This window comes from Podarcis filfolensis (genome assembly GCF_964270895.1).
Source record: "Podarcis filfolensis genome assembly, chromosome: 2".
NCBI lineage: Eukaryota > Metazoa > Chordata > Lepidosauria > Squamata > Lacertidae > Podarcis > Podarcis filfolensis.
The window spans coordinates 46591377-46614577 of NC_139605.1; the positions used below are offsets into that span (position 1 = coordinate 46591377).

At 43.3% G+C, this 23201-nt stretch overlaps 1 protein-coding gene across 8 annotated transcripts in view; it reads left to right on the forward strand.

The window, feature by feature from the left end:
- The first annotated feature begins 1200 nt into the window (after window positions 1–1200).
- The window catches only part of EFCC1 (EF-hand and coiled-coil domain containing 1), a 65754-nt gene continuing 43753 nt past the window's right edge, over window positions 1201–23201 (forward strand). For 2 of the 8 annotated variants that reach the window (XM_083603034.1, XM_083603040.1), the window contains exons 1-2: window positions 1206–2278; window positions 4875–5284. In XM_083603034.1, coding sequence (XP_083459160.1) covers window positions 1457–2278; window positions 4875–5284 — 1232 coding nt within the window. In that variant the 5' untranslated portion in view covers window positions 1206–1456. Of the gene's footprint in view, window positions 2279–4874; window positions 5285–23201 lie in introns of all 8 variants that reach the window. The other 6 variants (XM_083603035.1, XM_083603041.1, XM_083603036.1 and 3 more) reach the window with 5 other exon arrangements.

The following is a 23201-nucleotide window of genomic DNA, read 5'->3' on the forward strand; positions in this document are numbered from 1 at the left end:
GTGTCACCAGTTTTTATAATTATATAGTCTGTTGTTGAATCCTGTCTGGGACCTTATGGTGAAGAGCAGGTAACAAATAAATAAATGCCCAAGTAGTTTAATTGTCTTCCGGGAGTCAGTTCAGCTTTGTGAAATGTTAAACATACAGTGCAATCCTATGCATGTCTGCTCCAAAGCAAGTCCCCTTAGGTCCACTGGGGTTGACTGCCATGTAGGTGATTATATGACTGTTGCCTTATGTGCCTTGAAAAATGGGCCCGTAACATTTCTGATCCTAGTGACAGCTTAATTATTGAAACTTTATGAAGTTAGAAATGAACACTGAGACCAGCGCAAATGCAATAAAATAATAATTAAATAATGAGCTATTTGCTGACAAAACCCAGGAATGAATAAGCTGAGTCATTTACTTTCATCCTTCAGCAAAAACATAGTTGAATTTATTACTGTTGCTCTTGAGTGGTGCTACTATAACAAAAGTTCTGTAAACACTCCCATTTTAAAGTCCTGTTTCTGAAGATTAATTCTACTGAAACAAATTGCTTCAGGCTGACAATAGTGGGAATGTTTTCAGAATGAATGGACTATTTTAAAGGCTCAGCTAATTAGGAGACTGAGATTTACCAGTTTCAAGGGCATTTTTAAATTGCCTGATCACTATTTATTTTTCCAATTGCATTTGGCTGGCCTTGGTGTTAATTTCTAACTTCACCCCCCCCCAAAAAAATTAAGAATTAAGGGGGAGGTATTTCACGCGCAAGTACAGATGTGGGAAGATCCGAAAACTGCTATCAGTCTCATGTGCAAAAAGTTTGCAGAGTTTATTGATCCGAATCAGGTGCACTGCAAGCTTCTATGCTTGCAAGTTTAGAGTTATGTGGTAGATACTGCTTTTTAATAATCACAACTTTTTTTTATTATTTGAAAGAAAAACAAACGTTCAGCCAGAAGTATGAAGGGCTCGGCTTTCGTAAGCAAGTTAGTATACAGTACTGCTAAATACCCGCATTCTGTGCTCCGGGGGGGCGGGGCAGTACTTGACTGTAGGAGAAAAAAGTGGTGGGGAGATCCGCAGCTCTTAAATCCAAATTTTGCTGCCCCAACGTGCCTTCTGATATCTGATCCCCAAAGTTTCTCGAGGCTGCTGTTGCTCATGTGACGTTAGTTGCTCTCCCCGCCCCCCCACTTTTGCTTTGCTTTGATGCCTAGCGGTTTTTATCATGCCTAGAGCCCTTTAGCAGGCCGGCAGGCGTGGTGCTGGTTGCTATTATAAACATCTAGCGAACCAGGAGGGAGGCGCCTTCTCGTTCAGCAGGGCAGGGGCGGAGCGAGGCAGGAGGCGTGGCCCGGGGAGCTCGGCCCGTCCCGAGCCGGGGAACTCGATTGCAAGCGGGAAGCATGGTCGGAGGGAGCGGCGAGCAGAGTTGCGAGGAGGCGGCGGCGGCGGCGCGCCAGGATGGAGCCGTCTGATGGCTGGGATCCCTACGGCCGCCCGGCGCGCCGGACCCAGTGGCTGGTCAGCGCCCTGGCATACCACTACGGGCTGGACCGGGGCGTGGAGAACGAAATCGTGGTGCTGGCCACGGGCTTGGACCAGTACTTGCAAGAGATCTTCCACCACCTGGACTGCGAGGCCGAAGGCAGGATCCCCGGCGAGGACTTCCGCACCCTGTGCGGGGTGCTGGGGCTGCAGGCGGACGGCGGCGGCGACGAGGCGGCCGCCGACCCGGAGGAATGCGCCGGCCTCTACGAGGACGTCGCCCCGGAGCTGACTTTCCGCCAGTTCCACGCCAAGCTGTGCGGCTACTTCAGCGCCAAAGCCGGCTGCCCCGCGACGGGCCGGGGCGTCGCGGGGGTGGCGCGGCTGCCGGCTGGCAAGGAGAGCGAGCACATCGAGACCCAGATCCGGCTCCGCAGCCCGCTGCGCCGCCGCCGGGAGAAGGAGGCGGGGGCCGGGCGCGGGCCGTCGAACAAGAGAGAGGGCGGCCGTCGGAGCAGCAGCAGCAGCAACGCCAGCGGGTCTGCTTCCACCTCGTGCACCTCCTCGCAGTCGTCCTCGTCGTCCTCTCCGCCACCTTCTCCCCCCGGGCCCGGCTCGGATCGCCGGCTGGTGCCGTCGGGCTCGTGCTCCCGGGAGTGCTACGAGGAGATCGTGGCCCTGGAGCAGGCGGAGGACCGCATCGTCAAGCTGGAGGACGAGAACGCCAGCCTGCGCGAGCTGGTGGAGGACATGAGGGCGGCTCTGCAAAGCAGCGACGCCCGGTGCTTGGCGCTGCAGGTGAGGGGGCCGGAGGGGGGAGGCTGCCCAAGCGTGGGCTCACGTCGTTGGAATTCAGGCAGAAAAGAGGTCACAGGAAAGACGGGAGTGCCTGTGGGCACGTGCAAAAAAAGGGCCTTTCTCGCAGCACCCTGTAAAGTTTCATCAAATAGTTTTCAGGTAGTTTAAGGACTGTTACATCGACAGCGCGGGGCTCTCTGGGCGTGGGAAATCTCCCCAGGCCACGCCTCCTCCATAGGCACGCCCACTCAAGGCCACGCCCTAAAGCAGTGTCAAATTCCACCTTCTACTCTGACTTTTCTTCAGATCTTATAGAGTATAGATCACCTTTTACTAGTTCCCCTTTTTCTTGAGTGTTTTTACCTGAATGAAATGTGTCCTTGATTCTGAATAATGGCTCTCTTGGTTGCTTGGAGGAAGGAAAGAGACATGGATATGGGGGTGGGTGTAGAAACTAGCCCAACAAACAGAAGTAAACTTTTCATTTCTTGCTTCATGCACTTGGGTCTCTGGTCCTGCCCAGCACTCTCATGTGGCTGCCAGAAGGTTGTCTAGATGGGAAGGAGCCCCTTGATGTGAAGGGAGTTCAGAGTTCTGGCACAGGTGGTGAAGCAAATTTGTTTTTTGTTGCCCAGAGTCGAGACCTGGAGGGAAAGGCCACCAACTAAAAGAAAATGGATTTTGACTAAACATGAGGAATAATTTTCAGTCTGTAGCATTTGTCGCTGCCGTCACTCCCCACAAGTTTTCCTCATCATCTCCTTCCGCAGCTCAGGAGATGGGTGGTCATAAATACTCACCAGAGTTACTACCAAATCTGACTCTGCTATGCATCAGGTCCCTCACCTGCAGACATCTCTGAGAAGGTGTAATCCCACTCTGTGATAACACAAGGCCTTATTAGTGGGAGCCCCCACTTTGTGGAGCTTCCTACCCAGGGAGGGCCCTCTGGGGTCCATGTTTCCTCCTCTTTTTCATATCAAAATTGTCCCGTTTCAAAAACATTTTTTGTTGTATGCGTGTGTGAGCACACTTTGTAATTTGCTTTTAAAAAGACCCACTGTGCCATTTTTGTTGTTTTATTTATAAGTGATTATAGGTTGGAGCAACTCTTTTGAAAATGGAATATAACTGTTTTAAATAACATTTAAAACTCCTGCCTGTGCAACATGACTTCCTTCTTCCCTCCCCATATGCACCCCCATCTCTGTCCCAGAGGGTCCTCCAACTCCCTGGAGCAGATTGTGAGGAGTTCCACTGCACAGGCCAAAGCCTATTCTCAAGCATGGACACCACTGGATACAACCCAATAAAAATAAATAGTCATAAAAGCAGCTTTATCCTGTACTGATGTGTGGGTATATTTACCTTGAAGGTAAACATAAATACAGATTCAAAAGAACTTAAGTTTGTGCTCATAGTGATGATACAGTCTGCACTTCTACATTTGGTGCAACAGATCTTAGTATCAGCCTGTGATACTTCTGATGCACTTCTGGCAAGCTATTACATCATTGTGTTTGTGACTTTGTGAGAGTCAAAGATACACAGAATACACTCTCAATTGTGTGTTCTGCACGTTTGTTCTTGTATGGCTTCTAATGTGTTCATTGCTTAGCATGCTTAATAATGACCAGCCTCAAAAATTGGTTTTAGTACCATTCTCCTAAGACCCTCCTGTTCACGGGTGTATGCCTTGATCAGTTCTTGTATTACAAGGAAGCCGCCCCATGTATTGGAATGGAGCTGGGGAGAGAAAATTTGAGTACAGTAAGCCCCAAACTTACACACTTAACTACAGGACATTCAGCTTTGCACAGTTGGCTCTTTTTTGTAATTTGTTTAAAAATAATAATAATTGGGGGCAGGCGTCTGGGGGGGGGGAAAGACTTTGGCAATCCCACCCACCACTGAACCCAACATTTTTTGACCATATGTGATTTTGGCTTTAGGTGCGATCCCCGAAATGTGACCCTGTGTAAGTTGCGGGCTGACTGTATTCATATTAATGTAAGAAAATGTAATGTACGGTAGTCACAGGTTTGTGCATGGGTGGCTATAGGAAGGAACGTAAAATGGCAGCAGTTTGCTTTCCAGCCTGTAACCATCACAAAGCAGTACTGTTTCTGTTCCACTGCAGTTTGGTTTCCATCAAATACTAGGTTATTTGTCTCACTTCCCACTATTTTAATGATACTGTTTGATGTAAGCTATATAACATGCATTGTTTTTACTTTTCATTTACATTAGAAATCAGTGTTAAAAGAACCCATTAATTATGTGTTGTTTGAGGACTTAAAACAACAGTGATGTTAGCAAATATAGGTCATATTTGCTGACTGATTTCCATTTGTGACCATAGGCTAGGATGCAAACTATAGCAATTTCATTTCCTTTTCTTGTTTTCATTGGAAATTTCTGACATCTATAGGTTTATGGTTCAGTCTTTGTGGTACTTTAGCCTTGTTTGAGACCTATATGAGCTGGACTTTCTAAAACATCATGGACGAAAGTGAATTTGAAACAAATATGCTTGATTAAAGTGTAGCTTCTTTCCTTCTAATTTATATTTCTACCTCTGCCCTGTTGATTGTAGGTAGGATTGTGGAAGAGCCATGCTAACCATAAGAATAATGGGACCTGTTTTATAAGCAACCGGAGACAATTAGCTAATGGTCAGTCCCAGACTTCCAAGTGCCTTCAGAGTGTTCTAAAAGAGGTTGAATTAATCCGAAGTTCTAGGGATGGACAAATTGAAGAAGCAATTAGGTTCAACCAAGAACTGGAAAAAGAACTGAGGAATTCTCACGAAGCTCTGGTCGCCCTGGAAGACTGCAACCGCAGTCTAAAAAGAGAGCAAGCGGAAATGAGGAAAAAGGTTGAAGAAGCACGGTATGCTGTCCTTAACAGCCTAGGAAAAGTAAAGGAACTCGAAGCTAAAGCCCATAAAATGCCGCAGCTGCAGATATATATTCAGCAGCTAGAATCAGAGCTACAATATTATAGGTAAGCCCGAAATTGCCAAAAATAAATATCAGATGCAGCGTATATGTGTGGTTTGCAAATTCAGTTGTAAACGTCTTCTGAAATGTGGTGGGTAAAGAATTGGCCTCTACCTAGTTATTTTCTTAGTAGGGACTCTCAGTAAAGCGTCACTTATCTCCCTTCTAGTTAAGGCCACAGCAAGCATGATTTAGTGGGAACAGGAAAGGCTATCAAAGAAAAGCCCAACACACCATTGACAAAAATCAGCAGATGTTAACAATCTAATTTAGGAGACATTATTAATGGTCTTGTGGGAGTTGATGTTTAGAAAGGGCAACATGTAATCTAATGGGAGAGGCTGTTGGGGGGGGCGGAACCCACCAGCTGGTTATCATTAAGGGCATTGGTTGCAATCTGCATTTTAGCTTTATGTGAATATTTGTACAGCGCTACCCATTGGGATTCCTCATGTTTTGGCACTTCATAACTTCTCTTTATGCTGTTATACCAAATGTTTTGGGCCACGCTTGAAGAAATTTTCTCCAGGAAGTTAAGAATGGTCATTTATATTGCTGTTTTTTAGGTTAGGCAACAGCTGCTTTGTCAGGATGATCTTCTAAAGTGAACTGCATTTGTGGGTTTGTCCATTTAAAACTAGTTTTAAAACTTGAAACTTAGTTATCAATATATTCACTAATCAAAACGGCCGTACGATGTGATATGTGCTAGCATCTCGTTTTGTATACAGTTGTGAGCGATTATTTCCGTTTCCCCAGTCATGATGAAAAGAGCTAAGTGATCCTGAGAAAGGGGATCATAACACTACATGGATGTACTATGGAAGCTTATTACAGTGCAATGCTATATGTATGGCTAGTCAGAAGGAAGTCCCATTCAGTTTACTGGGACTTGTTTTCCAGGTAAGTGCATATAGGATTCTTGCTTTAATGACTTGACTTTACTTTCTTTGCCTTGCAGAGGTGGGGTGAAAATTTAAGAAGGAGTGAGCCACCTCTGCTTGAATTGTCGAAGGGCTGTGGCTCAGTGGTAGAACATCTGCTCTGCATGTGGAAGATCCAGGTTCAGACCCTGGAATCTCTAGGATGCCTAAGAAAGATACCGGCTCCAAACCCTGGAGAGTTGCTGGATATTAGTGTTCGTAGACAGTGTAGTGATAGATGGACCAATAATTTGATAAGGCAGATTCCAGTGTCCCTAAGTAATTTGACATACTCGTATCAAGAAAGCCAGTGTGGTGTAGTGGTTAAGAGCGGTAGTCTCATTATCTGGGGAACCGGGTTCGCATCTCCCTCCTCCACATGCAGCTGCTGGGTGACCTTGGGCTAGTCACACTTCTTTGAAGTCTCTCAGCCTCACTCACCTCACAGAGTGCTTGTTGTGGGGGAGGAAGGGAAAGGAGAATGTTAGCCGCTTTGAGACTCCTTCGGGTAGTGATAAAGCGGGATATCAAATCCAAACTCTTCTTCTCTTCTTAAGTCCTAAAGATCTGCAGTGGTGCATCTGTTTGTATTAGCTGTGCAGTGCCCTTCCAACATAACCGTAAAGGAGCTTTGAAATTTATTTATGCACACCTGCATGCACGTACATTGGGGCTGTGTTTGGCACACTTATTTGCAGGTGCAGTACATTTTTTAGGACTAGACTGTAAGTGCCATTAGTATACTATAAATGTCTGCTTATAGTCCTTTTTTTAAGGATCAATCCTTTCTCATGGTTAAACTCAGTGCATTGCTAAACACCCTTAGGCTCCATAGATTCTGGAGAGGCAAGCATCCATAGATATGTGTAGAATTATGGCTAGTGTTTACTACTGTAAATAAGGCATTTTGCTTCTTTGTTCTGTGCTACACGGGTAAACCAGATGATGACCCTCCAAGACAAAACGAGCCAGGGTTCATAGCTCTCATTATTGCTGACATAGTACACTTGGCTCTCCAAACAAACTTAATAGTGACACCAATTGTGGATAGTACCAATTCCATGCCTGGTAGCCACTAAATAGGCTTTCACTCAAGACGGACTAAATCAGACACCAAAGCCAGAAGCAATTGAATAGACGGCTTTGCATTTTTTAATATACCTGGGAGCTCACTTTACCGTTTTTCTTAATAATGAGAACAATTACAGCATTAATTTGTATGGGGTATATCTGACCAAGCATGTTGTACTGAAATCTCATACAGCCCTAATGTAAAGAAGGTTGAGGGGGGGTTGTGGGCCAAAGATCTTTTAGTTGGGAAATAACACTGGTTATTTCCAGTGTTATTTTTCTAGAAGAAGAGGTGCGGAATTCACCATAAACACCTCCCTCATTCTCTTAGAATGGCAATGGCACCCCATTGAGAAGTGCCGGAATTGAGTTCTGGCTGAAAAAAAGCCCTGGTTATTTCCAAAGTGGCTAAAGTGCATTATGTGCTTAGACCACTCAAACACACTATATATGTGCTAGGTGCATTTATACAAGTTATTCAAAAGCAGAGATTCTGAAATCTCTGAGCAACTACAATAGCCAATTTCCCTCTGAAACCTTACATTTCCTCTCAGTCGGCTTACAAGAGTTCCAACTGAGTTATATGGGGAATCAAAGCTATTGTGTCCTGTAATTGTGAGGTAAAAGAAGTTTTAAAAATAGTCCAGTGCCATCTTTATAAACGTTGTATACATTCTTATCTAGGGGTCTGCAGTAATGGAAGAGTTTGTTAAATGGTTGGGGTTTTGCTTTTTTAAATTAATCAAAGCTTTTGTCATTGGCAAGTGGATTCTTTGGACTTTCATCCCAATTTTAAGCACATTTCTTAAAATTTAGTTCCATTAATTTTAGTGGTGGACAGTTCCCAGTGCTGTGTAGAATTGGGGCACTGTACAATTGTCAGAAGTGGGTGTTGACCAAGAATGCCCTTTGCGTCATTATTGGGAGAAAAAAGGCTTGCAGGTGGGTATGTACTGGCCTTGGTATTGAGGGCTGAAGCTCAGCTCTAGAATCTTGCAAAGTTGTTTTTCCATAGTTTAATGGTGCATGAAATTCATCTTTTAAGAAAAGGGAGATTAACTGGTTACAGATCAATGGGAAATGAAGCCTGGGCTTGCCCAGGGAACACTTCAGAGAGCTACAGCAATATGACAATCTATGGCTAGAGTGTTTTATGTGTGCAACGTGTGAGTAAAGGCATGTTCATTGTAATAAATGATCAGCTTATCTCAGGCCTGGTTGGAGGAAAATATGAAAGCGTGGGATTTGGGAAATTCAGAATATGGCTTCCAATGCACAGTGTAGCAGGGCCCATAGAAACCTGGAATCTTTACTTCAAAAGAGAGAGGAAGTGAAAGAGGAAGTTTATGTGTAATTTAATAAACTGTAGAATTGTGGAAGAAACTGTAGGAAGCAGAATACTGTATGTGCTTACCTCTGTATCTAGCTAGGGCAGGTGTGGATCAGATCTCTACTCACACTATTTGATGAGACAACTCTTCCCCCTCCCTTCTTTCTTTTTTATTTTGGGAAGCCCCTTTAGAAGCTTCAGAATTTAATGGCAGAAGAGGGGAAAGGAAACAGGATACACACGAGCAGACCATGCTTCCTATCCTGTGTGCTGCTTTGTTGTGCTGCCCAAAGCGAAGAGAGGTGTTAAGCTTGTTTTGTATTAACAGCTTGCACATTTTACCACCTACGGAGTTTCAAAGACTTGCAGAAAGCAGATGCGATTGACGCAGAGTCACCTCAAAGCCCTCCAGAGCCCAGACCTGTGCTTCCAGCCTATAGTTGAAAACATTCTGTTTGTTTTAGCTTTTGCTGTTTCTTAGAAGGCCATCAGTCACTGTTTGCAGCTAATCCTTTGATTATTAGATTGTCTGCTGGAACTTCAGCCTGGGAGTGAATTACCCTTGTATTGGCTGGAGGCTGCATTAACCTGAGCTGGATAGGACACAGTGAGAACTATATAAAAGGAAGCACTCCGTGTTTCAGGGGTCAGGATCATGTTTCTCTGAAGTGGGCCCAGGGGCTGATAACCTTGTTTATTTGTGGTGCTGAGAAACCAGGTGAAACTAGAGCACTTTCATGAATGTCCATGGACAGCATTAATTATAGCAAAATGTTTCCATTGTGGTTTTGCAGCACAGGAGCAACACCACCACTGCTACCTAAACTGGGTGCATGCCATACATTTAAAGCGCATGGCTTCCCCCGAAGAAACGTGGGAACTGTAGTTTGTCAAGGGTGCTGGGGATTGTAGCTCTGAGAGGGGTAAATGACACCCATTTGCTCAGTCCACATGGCACTGAGGCAGGCTGGAGGACAGAGTCTGAAGAACAGATCACGTGTGTTCCCTTGTCCATCAGATGGGAACTGTTATCGTTTCTATTTTGAAGTTAATTTATTTGAGAATTTACCCTTCCATGATGCTAAACTGTGAATATGTTGCAGGAGAGTAGAGTGGTACAATTCTACCCTAGTTTCCCCCCACCTTCTTTAAATCTTGCTGTTCTTGGAGTTTGTCTTTCACAGCATATGCACGAAAGTTGGTTATAGCATGAAAGCAAATATTGCCTTGCCATCCACGGAGACAAATCTCTCGAGTACTTTACCTGTTTAAAGTTTCGTGTTGGAAGTGGTCACAAATAGCAGTAGGATTAAGAAGGGTTTGGGGGAGTCCTCAACAAATATTCCAGTTTAATTAATTTAAAGCCAGAGGTGGGCAGAATAGATGGGAATCTACTGGTGGATATCTGGGTGATTTGTGCAGTCTTGTCAAGGATTTCTGACTTAATTGTTCAGCAACAGCAGCAACTCCCCCACCCCAATTTAGGTTGCTGCAATTAAAAAAGCTTTGTTGGGGGAGAGGAATGGATTTTTGTGAGAAAGGACAGTGAGCTCACTTCTGGCACAGAAGGACAGCGAGCACACTAAGTTGTATTTAGCTTCTGTTGGTGAACCTGTGAGTTCTAGGGGGGAAAGCAAAGTAGATCTTGCTAGCTTGGAAGCATGTAGACACTACTAGTTTAAAACACAGCAAGCTCCTTTACATCGTCTCTGATGTCATGACCTCTACCTCCTTGATCCAAGAACCAAGATCTGCAAGTTTTCTCTCTGATCCTTAAGGGCTCTCAGTTGTTGTGCCATTCCTTCCATTGTATTAAGAGAATAGTCTGCCTGAGTTCCTCTGGTGGCTAGCTGCCATTTTTGAAGCACCTAGAAGAAGAAGAGTTTGGACTTGATAATCCCGCCTTTCACTCCCCTTAATGAGTCTCAAAGTGGCTAACAATCTCCTTTCCCTTCCTCTACCACAACAAACACTCTGTGAGGTGAGTGAGGCTGAGAGACTTCAGGGAAGTGTGACTAGCCCAAGGTCACCCAGCAGCTGCATGTGGAGGAGCGGGGAAGTGAAGCCGGTTCACCAGATTACGAGTCCACTGCTCTTAATCACTGCACCACGCTGGCTCTCAGCAGCTACAGCAGATGGAGACCTCTGGGAGGCGTTTTTATATTTTAGTCGAAAAAAGTCAGTAAGATAGGAATCTTTACATTTGCCTACTTCTGTCAGCACAACGTACCCAGGGCCATTGTTTATAGCCAAATCGGCATACGCAGGTCTTTGTTGTGGGCCAGAATCGGTCAAAATTTTGAGGAGCTCCACCACTGCATGTCCTTCAGCAAGTTCTGCCTTCTCCACAAATTTCATTCCTTAAATTTCTTTTCAGTGCATATATTCAAGGAGGTGTCAAATTTTGTTTTCTCTCAGAACAATTCCATACTATTTTCATCTTACTCAAGTGGGACCTAAAACAAGATGTTGAAGTGTGGAGTACTGTCCAGGTGTACTCCATACCCTTTCCCAGGATACTCTGCAGAGCTGCACATTTAATGAGGAACACTGAGACATATGCCTTAGGCAGCAGATTACAAAGAGTGGTGGATTATGCCTATCCTATTTGCCACCCATAGACCTGCCCTGACTCCCTGCTGCTGCCACCAGCTCTGTGACTAGCTGCTACCTGCCCCCACCCCCGTGGCTGTTAGTGCCATGGTAGCTGTCACCACCCCTACTAATAATCTCCCTCTTGGACTGGCACCCCAAACTCGCCCCTCCAGATGTTTTGGGGCTACAGTTCCCATCATCCCTAGCTAACAGGACCAGTGGTCAGGGATGATGGGAATTGTAGTCCCAAGACATCTGGAGGGCCAAGTTTGGGGATGCCTGCTCTTGAATGTGGCTGGGTGCCATATTGGCTGCATAAGGATCTATACTTGGAAAATGAGTTAGCTATTGGTTTATATAATTTACTGATAAATTGACAATGGTGCTGTGGGCATGGACGTTTTGATTGCTGTATTTAAAGCTGAAAGAGAAATGTGGAACTGGGAAATGAAAATATGAATACTTAAGAACAGCTGACGCGGCTACCATAAATACGATCACTTTCAAGGTTAATAGGAAAACACACTGAATGGGTGTTGAACTAAGCACAGACTTCTCGTTTTCAGTTTGACATTTCAGCTGTTTACAACAAACCTCCAGCCTTTTCTAGCTGATTGCACCTCCCTTCTTTTTTTCTTGCCACCCTCATCCCCTCCATTGTTCCCATGGTCTGAGTGTAGTTTATAATTAATTTGCATGCTGAACATCAAAAAAGAAAAAGTGATTTCATGATATGTGAGTGCATTTTCTGGTCTGTTAACTTCAGTTATAATGTTGAGCTGTAAAGAGTATCCATTATGCTAAGTTATCTAGAATAAGGGATAAGAGTGTATTATGTGTGAGCTGATCACATTTTCAGTATGCCAGCCTTATCTATAGTTATCCTTATCTGTTTAACATGACAACTGGACAAAGCAAAATCAAGCCTTTTCAGTTTTGAAAATTTTATGGAAGTTGCACTTTGTTACACAGCGTGTATTTTTAGGTAAGATTACTAGACTTCTAATTAAATCTCCCATTTTTTCATTTGTTCTTTGTAAAAAAAAAAAAAAGGCTGGGGGGCATTGACTTACTTGGGTTGGAGCAATTCCATGGAAGCACAATATAGTGTCACCCACTGTTCATTCAATCAGTTCTACATTTGCACAGTCTGAGAGATTCCATAAGCCTGTGTGGGAGCTGTTCGTTGCACATATTGTAACTGTCACTTAGCAACCTGCATTGTGATGCACACCTTCTCTGTGCTAAATACTAAGGCTGTGGAGCACGAATGGAATGGAAAACGGGGACAAAAAAACCTTGCAGGCCAAAGGATCAAGGGAATTTTGTCACAGTGTGTGTGGTACATTCTTCACCATAACAAAGAACCTTACAAGGTTCTGCCTTAACAAAAAAAGAGAAAAGAATAAAGTATGCATATATCAAGAATTAGAATGCACACCATGTATATTTCTTTCTTTTTCTTTTGTTTTCTGAAAGCCATTTTCAGTTTATTTGCTTTTGTAACCGTTGTACTTTGTTTTGTTTAGTATTTTAAGCTAAGTTCTATTTTGCGATTAATCATTTACTACCAGTGCATTGGGCTGTATAAGATGTTAGTTGGAATAGTCCCATTTAAATGAATGGAGGTTACTAACTGTGGTTCATCAATTTCAGTGGGTCTTCTCTGAGTAGAACTTAGCTGGAATACAATTGACTGAAGATGATAAGTAACAAGGTCCAGTTATGTTTCTCTGCTGACTCTATGGCTTGTTGTATTTTTCTTCAGGAAGCGATCTTATTTATGCAGCTGATGTTTCCCATCTTACATGTGTGAACTGGAACTAACAGTGATACGGCATCAGAAACCTAAATTTCCATGTTCTTAGCATAAAACAAACACATACTTCACTTCTACTAGGAATGTTCCAGTTGCCAGGTTCATCGTATGCGGTTCTGAACGTTTGTGGTTTAGCAACAGAGTGCAACTCCTGGTTTGTGATATAAGAATATAAGTAAAACAATAAAAGCCTTTTCAGGCTTTAAGGATTTTCATGATACCAACTGTATCATGCTGAATGCACTTGAATAGTATCAAACTACAAACACATGGCAAGTTGATGAAGATTACAAATGAGTGGAGCAATTGCAGTTGCCACATTGCATTGTATAATACCAGATCTGCAAAACTACTGAAAATTTGCATCCCTCCTTTTAGGCAACTACTGCCTTCTTGTTTAATAACCAAGGAATTTTAGTACTCGCATCTCAATACCCACAGTCACTGAAAGTTTGGACATTCCCTCTAACATCTATTAGAGGGAATTTGTGCACCTGAAAATGTGTCCCTATTTGTGCACCTGAAAATGATCCAATAATGGCTTTTAGCCCTGATTAAACTTTGAAAAGTCTCTGATAAGTTAATGCTCAAGAGACCGGGAACACACGCAGTAGATGTGCATGCTATTGATGGAGTTGCTTGTGAGTTTCCTGGGTGTACCGAATGCTGGGTACAGAATGCTGGACCTTGGGCCAAATGCATAAAAGTGATCCATATGGTCTTGTGACTGAATGGTCCTTTGAAAATGCACGTTCCTGCATGAAATAAAATTGGTTTACTGAAAGCAGCCTCTTTAGAACCTACTGAACGCTTCAATGTGTCTGTGACAAGCTATAGAAAGTTCCCACTTTCCAGGTACTAGCTGACAGCCCCTATCATTGACATGGATGATAGAGGTGCTAAGTACTAGGTAGCAGGTGGCTTTGGAAAACCTCCAGAGATTCTTTTTATTTTTTTGCCATAGAACAAGATGAAGGTTGAGTGCTCTGTTGTGATGGAGTGTTTGTTTTCATAGTGCAGTGATTTAGTGGTAACTCATGATGTCACATTAGTCATAACACAGAGAAATTGGCACACAGTGCGTATCTGCTCTGTTTTTTATTCTCTACACTTGACACGACCCCCAACCCAGTATACTTGGCAGTTGTTCATATAACACACTGGAGGTATTTAGTAAAGCATGTTGTGAGGTTAGCCAACTTTTAAGGTCTGGGAGATTTGAGTTTAGCTACTGGTTGCTTGAGTTAAGAATAATTGAAAATTCTTCTCAGCAACCCAGTAGGTCTAGCATTGTGTTTAATGTCAGACTTGAAAGAAGCCGTTGAAGATGAAAACCAGCCTTTGGCCACCTGGTGCCAGCCAGATGTTTTGGAAAGCTGATGTAAACAATCCAGCTTCATGGAAAGCAAAGGCATCAGCCTATGCTATTTTTGATTGTAAATAAGAGAAAACGGTGCCTAGACTTACTTACAGTACTTGGTAATGAAACTTGCTGCAGAATTAGGTGGAGGAAGTTGAACTCAAGACCCTATGCTTGCTGATAGCACTAAATAAGTAATGAAAGTAATACAGTGGTACCTCGGGTTAAGAACTTAATTCGTTCTGGAGGTCCGTTCTTAACCTGAAACTGTTCTTAACCTGAAGCACCACTTTAGCTAATGGGGCCTCCTGCTTCTGCCACGCCGCCAGAGCCCAATTTCTGTTCTTATCCTGAAGCAAAGTTCTTAACCTGAAGCACTATTTCTGGGTTAGTGGAGTGTGTAACCTGAAGTGTATATAACCTGAAGCGTATGTAACCCAAGGTACCACTGTATTGGGATTTTGAAAAGGAACAGGACCAACTTCCACACTGGAGCAAAGATGATGTCTTTGGCAACTTCTACCCAAGAAGCCCAAAACAAGATCTAAAGAGGTTGGTCTTTCTCACAAACATTTGCATACACACAAACCAGACTGCACATGCAAATGTTGGCATCCGTCTGGCTCAAGAGACAATGCAGTGCTCTTCTGGAGGTGAAGCCAAACTGCTGCATTAGCACCGAAGTGACCTCCCCATGGTGCAAGACTGGGCAGTGTGTATGGAGGTCCTAGGCTGCCCAGACAACAATTCTCTAAAAATTGTAAGGTGACTTTTCATAAAAGAAAAGTGAGTTGCTGTGGAAAGCGATGGAGCCAAAGTTCATTCTCTTCCTCAAAATACTCAGTGGCAAAGTCCAGATTCTGGGTTTTTCACCTGCTTTTAAATAAGCGTGACAGCCTTATTTACAGTGGTGCCTCAGGTTAAGTACTTAATTCGTTCCGGAGGTCCATTCTTAACCTGAAACTGTTCTTAACCTGAAGCACCACTTTAGCTAATGGGGCCTCCTGCTGCCGGCGCGCCGCCAGAGCTCGATTTCTGTTCTCATCCTGAAGCAAAGTTCTGAGGTAATATTTCTGGGTTAACGGAGTCTGTAACCTGAAGTGTATGTAACCCGAGGTACCACTGTATTCTGGTAGCAGGAAGTGTACATCTCCTTTATCCTCTCCCAGCCCCTCAATTCCTGTTTTCGATTTAAGCAAGTGAACTTTAGGGTGCAACATTAATGAATTTGTGGATCATCAGGCGGGTCTATACAGGCTGCTACTTTTATTATTGTGTGAGTTAATTCAATTTCTTCTCTTTTCCACTCAAGAAACTCTTAGCTGGCTGCTTGCATCCTGATTCTGGCTTCATTTCTGCCCTTCAGTGGAGCTGGAGTACTTTATGATATCCCTGTGACGATGCTGTTTCTTCCTTCCTGTGAATGCTTTGTTTCTTTTCTCTCATTTCTTTTAACATAAAAAGAACATGAAAAAAGACAAATCCAGAAATAGCAGGGCAGCATCTTCAAAAAGGGACATGGTGTGGAATTTCATATAAATAAAACACTACGTTTTGCAAGAAGATGGATTGTGCAGGGATTCAAATCTCCCAGGATGTAGAGTAGTATTAATCATTGGCGAAGTGTTCTTGAGTGGACAAACCGCATGTGAACAAATCATTGCAGTGAATCCTTATGGGATGATACCTATCAGAAAAGCTATTATGAATGTGCACAGATAGAGGTCATGCATTGGGAAATGGTACTGGAATCAGACAGAAGAAACCACATTTGCTATTTGCTCCATTCTTATTCTAGTAGCTTCTGTGCATGTGTGTTAGTTAATGTTTGGTCAGATCTGGTAGCAGCACACAGCAGAGGTCATGCACTGGAGAGCCCATGTGGAGTGGTGGTTGGAACTAGGACCTGAGAGGCGAGAGTTGAAATCCCAACTCAACCGTGAAGCTTGAGGGGTGACTTTGAGTCAGTCAGTCTGTCCCTCAGCCTAATCCAGGCATAGGCAAACTCGGCCCTCCAGATGTTTTGGGACTACAACTCCCATCATCCCTAGCTAACGGGACCAGTGGTCAGGGATGATGGGAATTGTAGTCTCAAAACATCTGGAGGACCGAGTTTGCCTATGCCTGGCCTAACCAATCTCATAGTTGCTATAAGGATAAAATGGGGGGGGGGGCTCTCCCACCACCTGCAATTAGGTAAACTTGGCTCTGCTGGGAGGAGGAGCCCCTTGCTTCTGGGTGGGAGGTCTAGCAAGCTGTCTTTGATCACAGCCCTCTGAAACCTGGTGCCTGTGCTGACAAATATCAAAACACAAACAGCTGTTAAATTAAATGGGCAGTTGCTAGGAAAACAGAGAACTTTTCTGTGACCAGGCCCAATATTGTCTTACACACTGCCCCCTTCCAATATGTACCAAACAAAATTCTGCTTATTCAGTCTTTTTCTGTTGCTCTCTAGCTGAGAACTCTCACATTTTCTTATCTTAGAAACCTTGGGCATTTTCTTTTTTTAACTTGGAAGCTTATCACGATCAGGCTTGAGAAGCCGTATTGTAGACAAATCATGACAAAAAGTATATAATTGATTTTGAAGTGAAATTGGAGCAGACCCAGTGAGCAAAGACACATCCCCCACCCCAAATTGGAACAGTTTTCTTAAAACAACTTAATTTAGAATATTGATTTTGCCAAAGACTCTAAGAGGTTGTGGACCCACTTGCAGCGTGGCCCCATAGGCAGAGTCATGAAGTGATAACGGGTGGAACAAACTTGACACAACTTTCTGGAGTTAAGACTCAGCCACAACTTTATTGATTACAGATTTAGGTAGGCTTTGGCTTAGGCATTGGGTGTGTATCCTATATCAGCCTTCTGTGGGAAGGCTGAAGTTTGGACATGGTCATGCCTGGGTTATGGACCACCTCAAGAATAAGCTGGTCCTCCCCAGGCTGAGTCCAGAAGTTCTATGGCACTTAGAATCATAGAATCATAGAGTTGGAAGAGACCACAAGGGCCATCGAGTCCAACCCCCTGCCAAGCAGGAAACACCATCAGAGCACTCCTGACATATGGTTGTCAAGCCTCTGCTTAAAGACCTCCAAAGAAGGAGACTCCACCACACTCCTTGGCAGCAAATTCCACTGTCGAACAGCTCTTACTGTCAGGAAGTTCTTCCTAATGTTTAGGTGGAATCTTCTTTCTTGTAGTTTGGATCCATTGCTCTGTGTCCGCTTCTCTGGAGCAGCAGAAAACAACCTTTCTCCCTCCTCTATGTGACATCCTTTTATATATTTGAACATGGCTATCATATCACCCCTTAACCTCCTCTTCTCCAGGCTAAACATGCCCAGCTCCCTTAGCCGTTCCTCATAAGGCATCGTTTCCAGGCCTTTGACCATTTTGGTTGCCCTCCTCTGGACACGTTCCAGTTTGTCAGTGTCCTTCTTGAACTGTGGTGCCCAGAACTGGACACAGTACTCCAGGTGAGGTCTGACCAGAGCAGAATACAGTGGCACTATTACTTCTACACCCGCTTGGCTTCAGGACAGAAACTTCAACTCAGACCCCTTCACTAGGGTACCCTGAGATTGGTTATAGATGCAATAGCACCTGATAATGGACTGGGGGAAAAAATCTGTGTTTTGCTTTTGTAAAGCAAAGAACACACAAAGCATCCGATTCTACAAAGATCGCCTCCTGTCTTCCTATCCCTTGCATGTAAATCTGATTTTAAAAAAATGGATTAAAGTCTTACTGATACTGGAGATATAGCAGTTAACCTTTTAGATCATTTAACAGATCTGAATGTCCTGTTTGCCAATGTAAAGAAACTTTGTTTTTGATGAGAGCCAAAGTTATTGGCGTACAGCCTGCACGCTTTCTGACTGCGAGGTACCCTGATGAAACTTTAATGCCATTTGTCAACAGATATCCTTCTATTGTATACAGGAAACAAGCAAGAGTTAGATAAGCTAAAAATAATCCTCGGGCTCAGCAGGGGCTCCATTGGAGAAGCCCACATGTGGAGGCACAGAACATTATATGTGGAAGAGACTTCTGAGCTGATCCCCCAACCTGTCCCTCTGTCCCCTCGGGGTTCCTTTATAGAGGAAGAAAAGACGATAGTAAAAGGCCGGCGGGGAGAAGAGAGTGCAGTTTGGTTCATTACTGTGAAAAAGAAGCTGTCAATGTGTCACTTTCTTTCATTCTTCCTCCCTTGCCAGGCCTTTCTTGATCCAGGGAATGGAGACTTAAATCAAACAGTCAGGATGAATGATGAAACCGCACAGTGTGTGTAAAACAAAACAAAGAAGAAGAAGAGGGCAACCAAGAGCGGGGCTGGATGTGGGGCACCATCTGGAGGCAGTGGAGAACAGTTCGCTGATTGTTTCCTTTATTTCGCTGAGGGCAGTCTGGTAGTTGAAAGACCTTGGTGGGGAGGCATTCCCTTGTCTCTGTGTAACAAACAATAGCTAGGCCTTGTAAAGCCCCGCCATCTTCGAAGCATAGGTACTGTTTTTTTATGGTACGATAAGACCAGAGGAGCAAAGAAGCAGCATTGCCTATCGGCCTTCTAGGTTGGAGGGACAATGCCTTCAGTTTTTAAAATGGAGCCTGATAGTTCTTTCTTTGTAGACTCTTACTTGTTTGTGTTTCTATTTACAGTCGTACCTCCGTTTACGTAACCCTCTGGTTACGTAAACTTTGGGATGCGTGCACGGCAAACCCAGAAGTATTTTACCGGGTTTCGACGCATGCACGGAAGCGGTCCTCAGGTTGTGGAAACCTTGGGATCCAACTGGATCTCCGGAAAGGATCCAGTCCGCAACCAGAGGTACCACTGTGTTTATTTTGCAAAGACATCGTTTCTACAGGTTTCTTGCAGCATATGCAACCTAGTGCAGAGGCACATTTAAGGGAGTGCGACCCACTTGCCCACACTGGGCACCGAGTCGAGAGGGTGCAGCAGGGGGCACCGCAACAATGTCTGATGATGAGGTGGGTGCCAATTTTTGCCATCTCGGGGCGCCGCTTAAATTTTGATGCCCAAAGTCTGCCATTTCCTGGTGCCCTCCTTGTTCAACTTCTAGATTTCCTTTTAGTCCAAAACATGTGGAAGGCACCAGGCTGGCAAAAATTGGTATATGCTATAAAGATTGCTTTATGGAGATGTTGTAAAATATAGTCTCTTTGCAAAATCCTTTGCAAGTGCAATGTATGTTCTAAATTGCCAGTGGTACTAATCATAATGTTTCCAAATAAATAAATAAGTACTGAAACCTCCTTGAAAAAATGGGGTTGGGAGTCTGGGCCTCGCAACAGAAGAGGCCCCATCTCCAGTAGCCACCCACTTAGCCTTTGAAGGTGCCTGAAGCTAGGCCTCAAATAATGTCTCAGCAGGTTAATACAAGCAGCCCTCCCTCCGTTTGCAAAGTAGTTCATCAGGAGTGTGTCGCTTCCAGACGTAAGAAACACTAAGATTAGAAGCCTGTTGATGAAGTTGCCAGAATCTCGTGTGTTGTTTGGAGATCAGGACTGTCAATTTACATTTGTTTATTTTTATTGTTTTCTGACTGTTTTTAATATATTTTTCTGGATGTTTGGGGTTTTTGAAGTTTTGAGGTTTTTTTTTTTAAAGAAATAAGTTGCTGAGCTACTTGGAATGCTTCTGTGGAAAGGCACACTATAAATGTGATAAATTGAACAGTGTATTTTTTACCTCTTTTTAATGCATCTGTTGATACCACAATGAACTGTGTCATTACGCAAATATGGCAGTTCTGTGGCTCATAGTTTCCTCAACTGCGTGCGGTCTAAACTCCCCTCATTATTGTTCACAGCCTGCCTCCACTGAGCAACCAGCAGAAGGACTTTTCCTGTGTTTACATTCAGCTTCCACAAATCCTAGCTTGTCATTACTTAGCAACAACTGTCATTTAAAACAAACTTGTAAGTTTCCAACCAAGCTATTTCCAAACCATGGCTTATGAAGCTGGCTTGTTCAACTAATCCAAGTTTGATTTAAACCACAAGCTCTGGTTTGTACATAATAACAAACCAGGTTTAGTGGATATTGAAAGTAAACACAGTAGTAGGATCCTCCCTTTCTCTCTCTCTCTCTCCCCCCCCCCCCCGCCTCGTGTGTGTGTACATGATCCCAAGTTTTGGTCAGACTTAGTCTGGCTCACACATGTAGCACTAACCTATGGTTTAGTGTTTTGTACAAAACAGCCCATTGATTTGAGTACTGCATTTTGTTTTCTGTTTTCAGCTTTTTTTATTAAAAAAATAAAATAAAGGCCACTTAAAAAGTAGCAGGTTATATTTAACTTCCCCGTGTCTTTTATTTTTTTTCAAGATTTGAGAAACTCATTTAAATTCTTTCTTGCTTAGATTAAAGGCTCCATGGTTAGTACTGTTAAAAGGATGAAAGAACAAACATTTGCAATGTATTCTTTTACTCATCTCAGAAAATAACTGGAAAAAAATTATATGCACCAGAGCTTTCCATTGTGTTGTTGGGTTTATAGTTTCCTGTTCTCTTTCTGTGCATTTCCCTCTCTGTGTGTGAACGAGTCATACACACACACACACATATATATATATATATATATATATATATATATATATATTTATTCATATAACAGATGTATGCATACATACACAAAATATTTGTGTGTGTGTGTGTGTGTGCACATTCTGTAGACAGATGAAATATGGTCCACTGGCAATTTATTCTGCATAATTTTGGCTGTGTTCTTTGCAGCATATTTATTAATTTATATCTGCTAGAAAAAGCTTGATATTTCATATATCAATCAATATGTTGTAATGGACATTGGCTACCCCCCCATGGCATGCATAGTTTTCTGCCTCTAAACAGGTTTAAAGATCAGGTTCAACTTTCCTTTAGGAGACAAAATGATAATTTCTAAATGTAAAAATGAAATTCCTTATTATTTTAAGGTACTCATTCTTGAGATCCATGTTGGTGCGCGCATATATATATATATATATATATATATATGCATGCACCAAGATCCCTGTTTAGGGCAAGTCTTCTTTGGTGAGAGAACCACAGTCGAGATTTAAAATCACAAAATATGCAGCAAAGTAAAGCGTGGAAATATAGGTTGTTGAACCTTCAAAATACGCTCCTCCAAGTGAATTGCAAAATGTCCCCTTAAAAAATTTCTTTCCAAAGTTTTCTAATCCCTCAGCATAGGAAAAAGACCACATGCTTGGTATGTTAAAAATTGGTTTACTTACAAACTCTTCAAAGGTCAGGTTCATGTGCTGCAGAAAAAGTTGCCCAGGCAGTAGCTAGCTTAGCTAGAAGTGGTAAAAATTCCTAGTTTATTGGTATGGGAACTCAAGAGAGGCTTGTTAAAACTATGTGGCTGGAAGGAGCAGCTCAGAGCTCACACACTGAAGTTCACATGTAGACTGGAGGAGAATAAAGCTTGATTACCTAGCTCCTCCAAAGGTGAGGGGAAGTGGACATAGCTAAGCCTGGCAGCTTACTTTATTGTATTAACTCTGTCACGTGTGACTTAAGCATGATGGTCATACGAGTCTGGTTATCCCACAATCCAGAGATACGGTTAAGTTAAAAATACATTTTTTTAATATATACGTGTAAACACACACAGAAATAATGGTCTGGAAAGCATAAAAAGAAAATCTAGAGTGAGTCTGGAATCCAGGCAATGGGCAAAGATATCAACTGCTACCTTTGTATTAAATGGCAAGAAGCAATAGAACTGAATTCCAGCCCCCATTTTGCTAGTGCCTCACTCCAAATAAGCTAGCTCAGTTCATGTAGATACAGTGGTACCTCGGTTTGCAAACACTTTGGGTTACAAACACTTCAGGTTACAAACTCCACTAACCTGGAAGTAGTTGCTCCGGGTTGCGAACTTTGCCCCAGGATGAGAATGGAAATCATGTGCCAGCGGCGCGGTGGCAATGGGAGGCCCCATTAGTGAAAGCACGCCTCAGGTTAAGAACGGTTTCAGTTAGGAACAGACCTCTGGAACAAATTAAGTTTGCAACCCTAGGTACCGCTATATTAAAAAACAAAATGGGGGACAAGCCAAAACCCTGTGGGACATCATAGTGTAAAGGTTATGACATCAAACCATACCCCCCCCCCCGGCAACCTGACAGGCCCCGAACCACTGCAATACACAATGCCTGAAAGGCTCCACCCAACCAGGCAGAATAATATAACAATCTATGGTATTTAAAGCAGCTGAGAGGCCTTAAAGGTCAAAAGAACATCAGAAGAGCCTACAGGATCAGGCCAGTGGTCATCTAGTCAAGCATCCTGTTCGCACAGTGACCAACTAGATGCCTATGGCAAGCCCCAAAGCAGGAACTGAGGGCAACAACACTTCTATGGTTACCACCAACTGGTATTCAAAGACAGACAAGCGCCAACACTGGCGTTAGATTTTAGCTAATCAGCCACAGTGGTCAGTCTTAGTCCCATATCCCGGCCAAAAGCCCAATGGAAATAGGTCTAGATAATCATTAACTGTGATATGTCCGGAGTTGTGAGACCACCACCATATATTTCGGCTTAGATTATGTGATCCTAATGACACTTCTATGAAAGCTCTGAACTTCCTAGAATATCACCTGCAGGTGATGTTTTAATTTCTTCGGAACGATTTGCTTTGGCCATCCTTACATTATGGTCACGACGTTCAGTCACGGTATCTTCCTGTTTCCCATCTTTAGAAGGTGGCTGCCTCTCTATTTCTTAGATATGTATAGCACACCATTCTTCTCAAATGTGAATAAATGTTCCATTGCTAT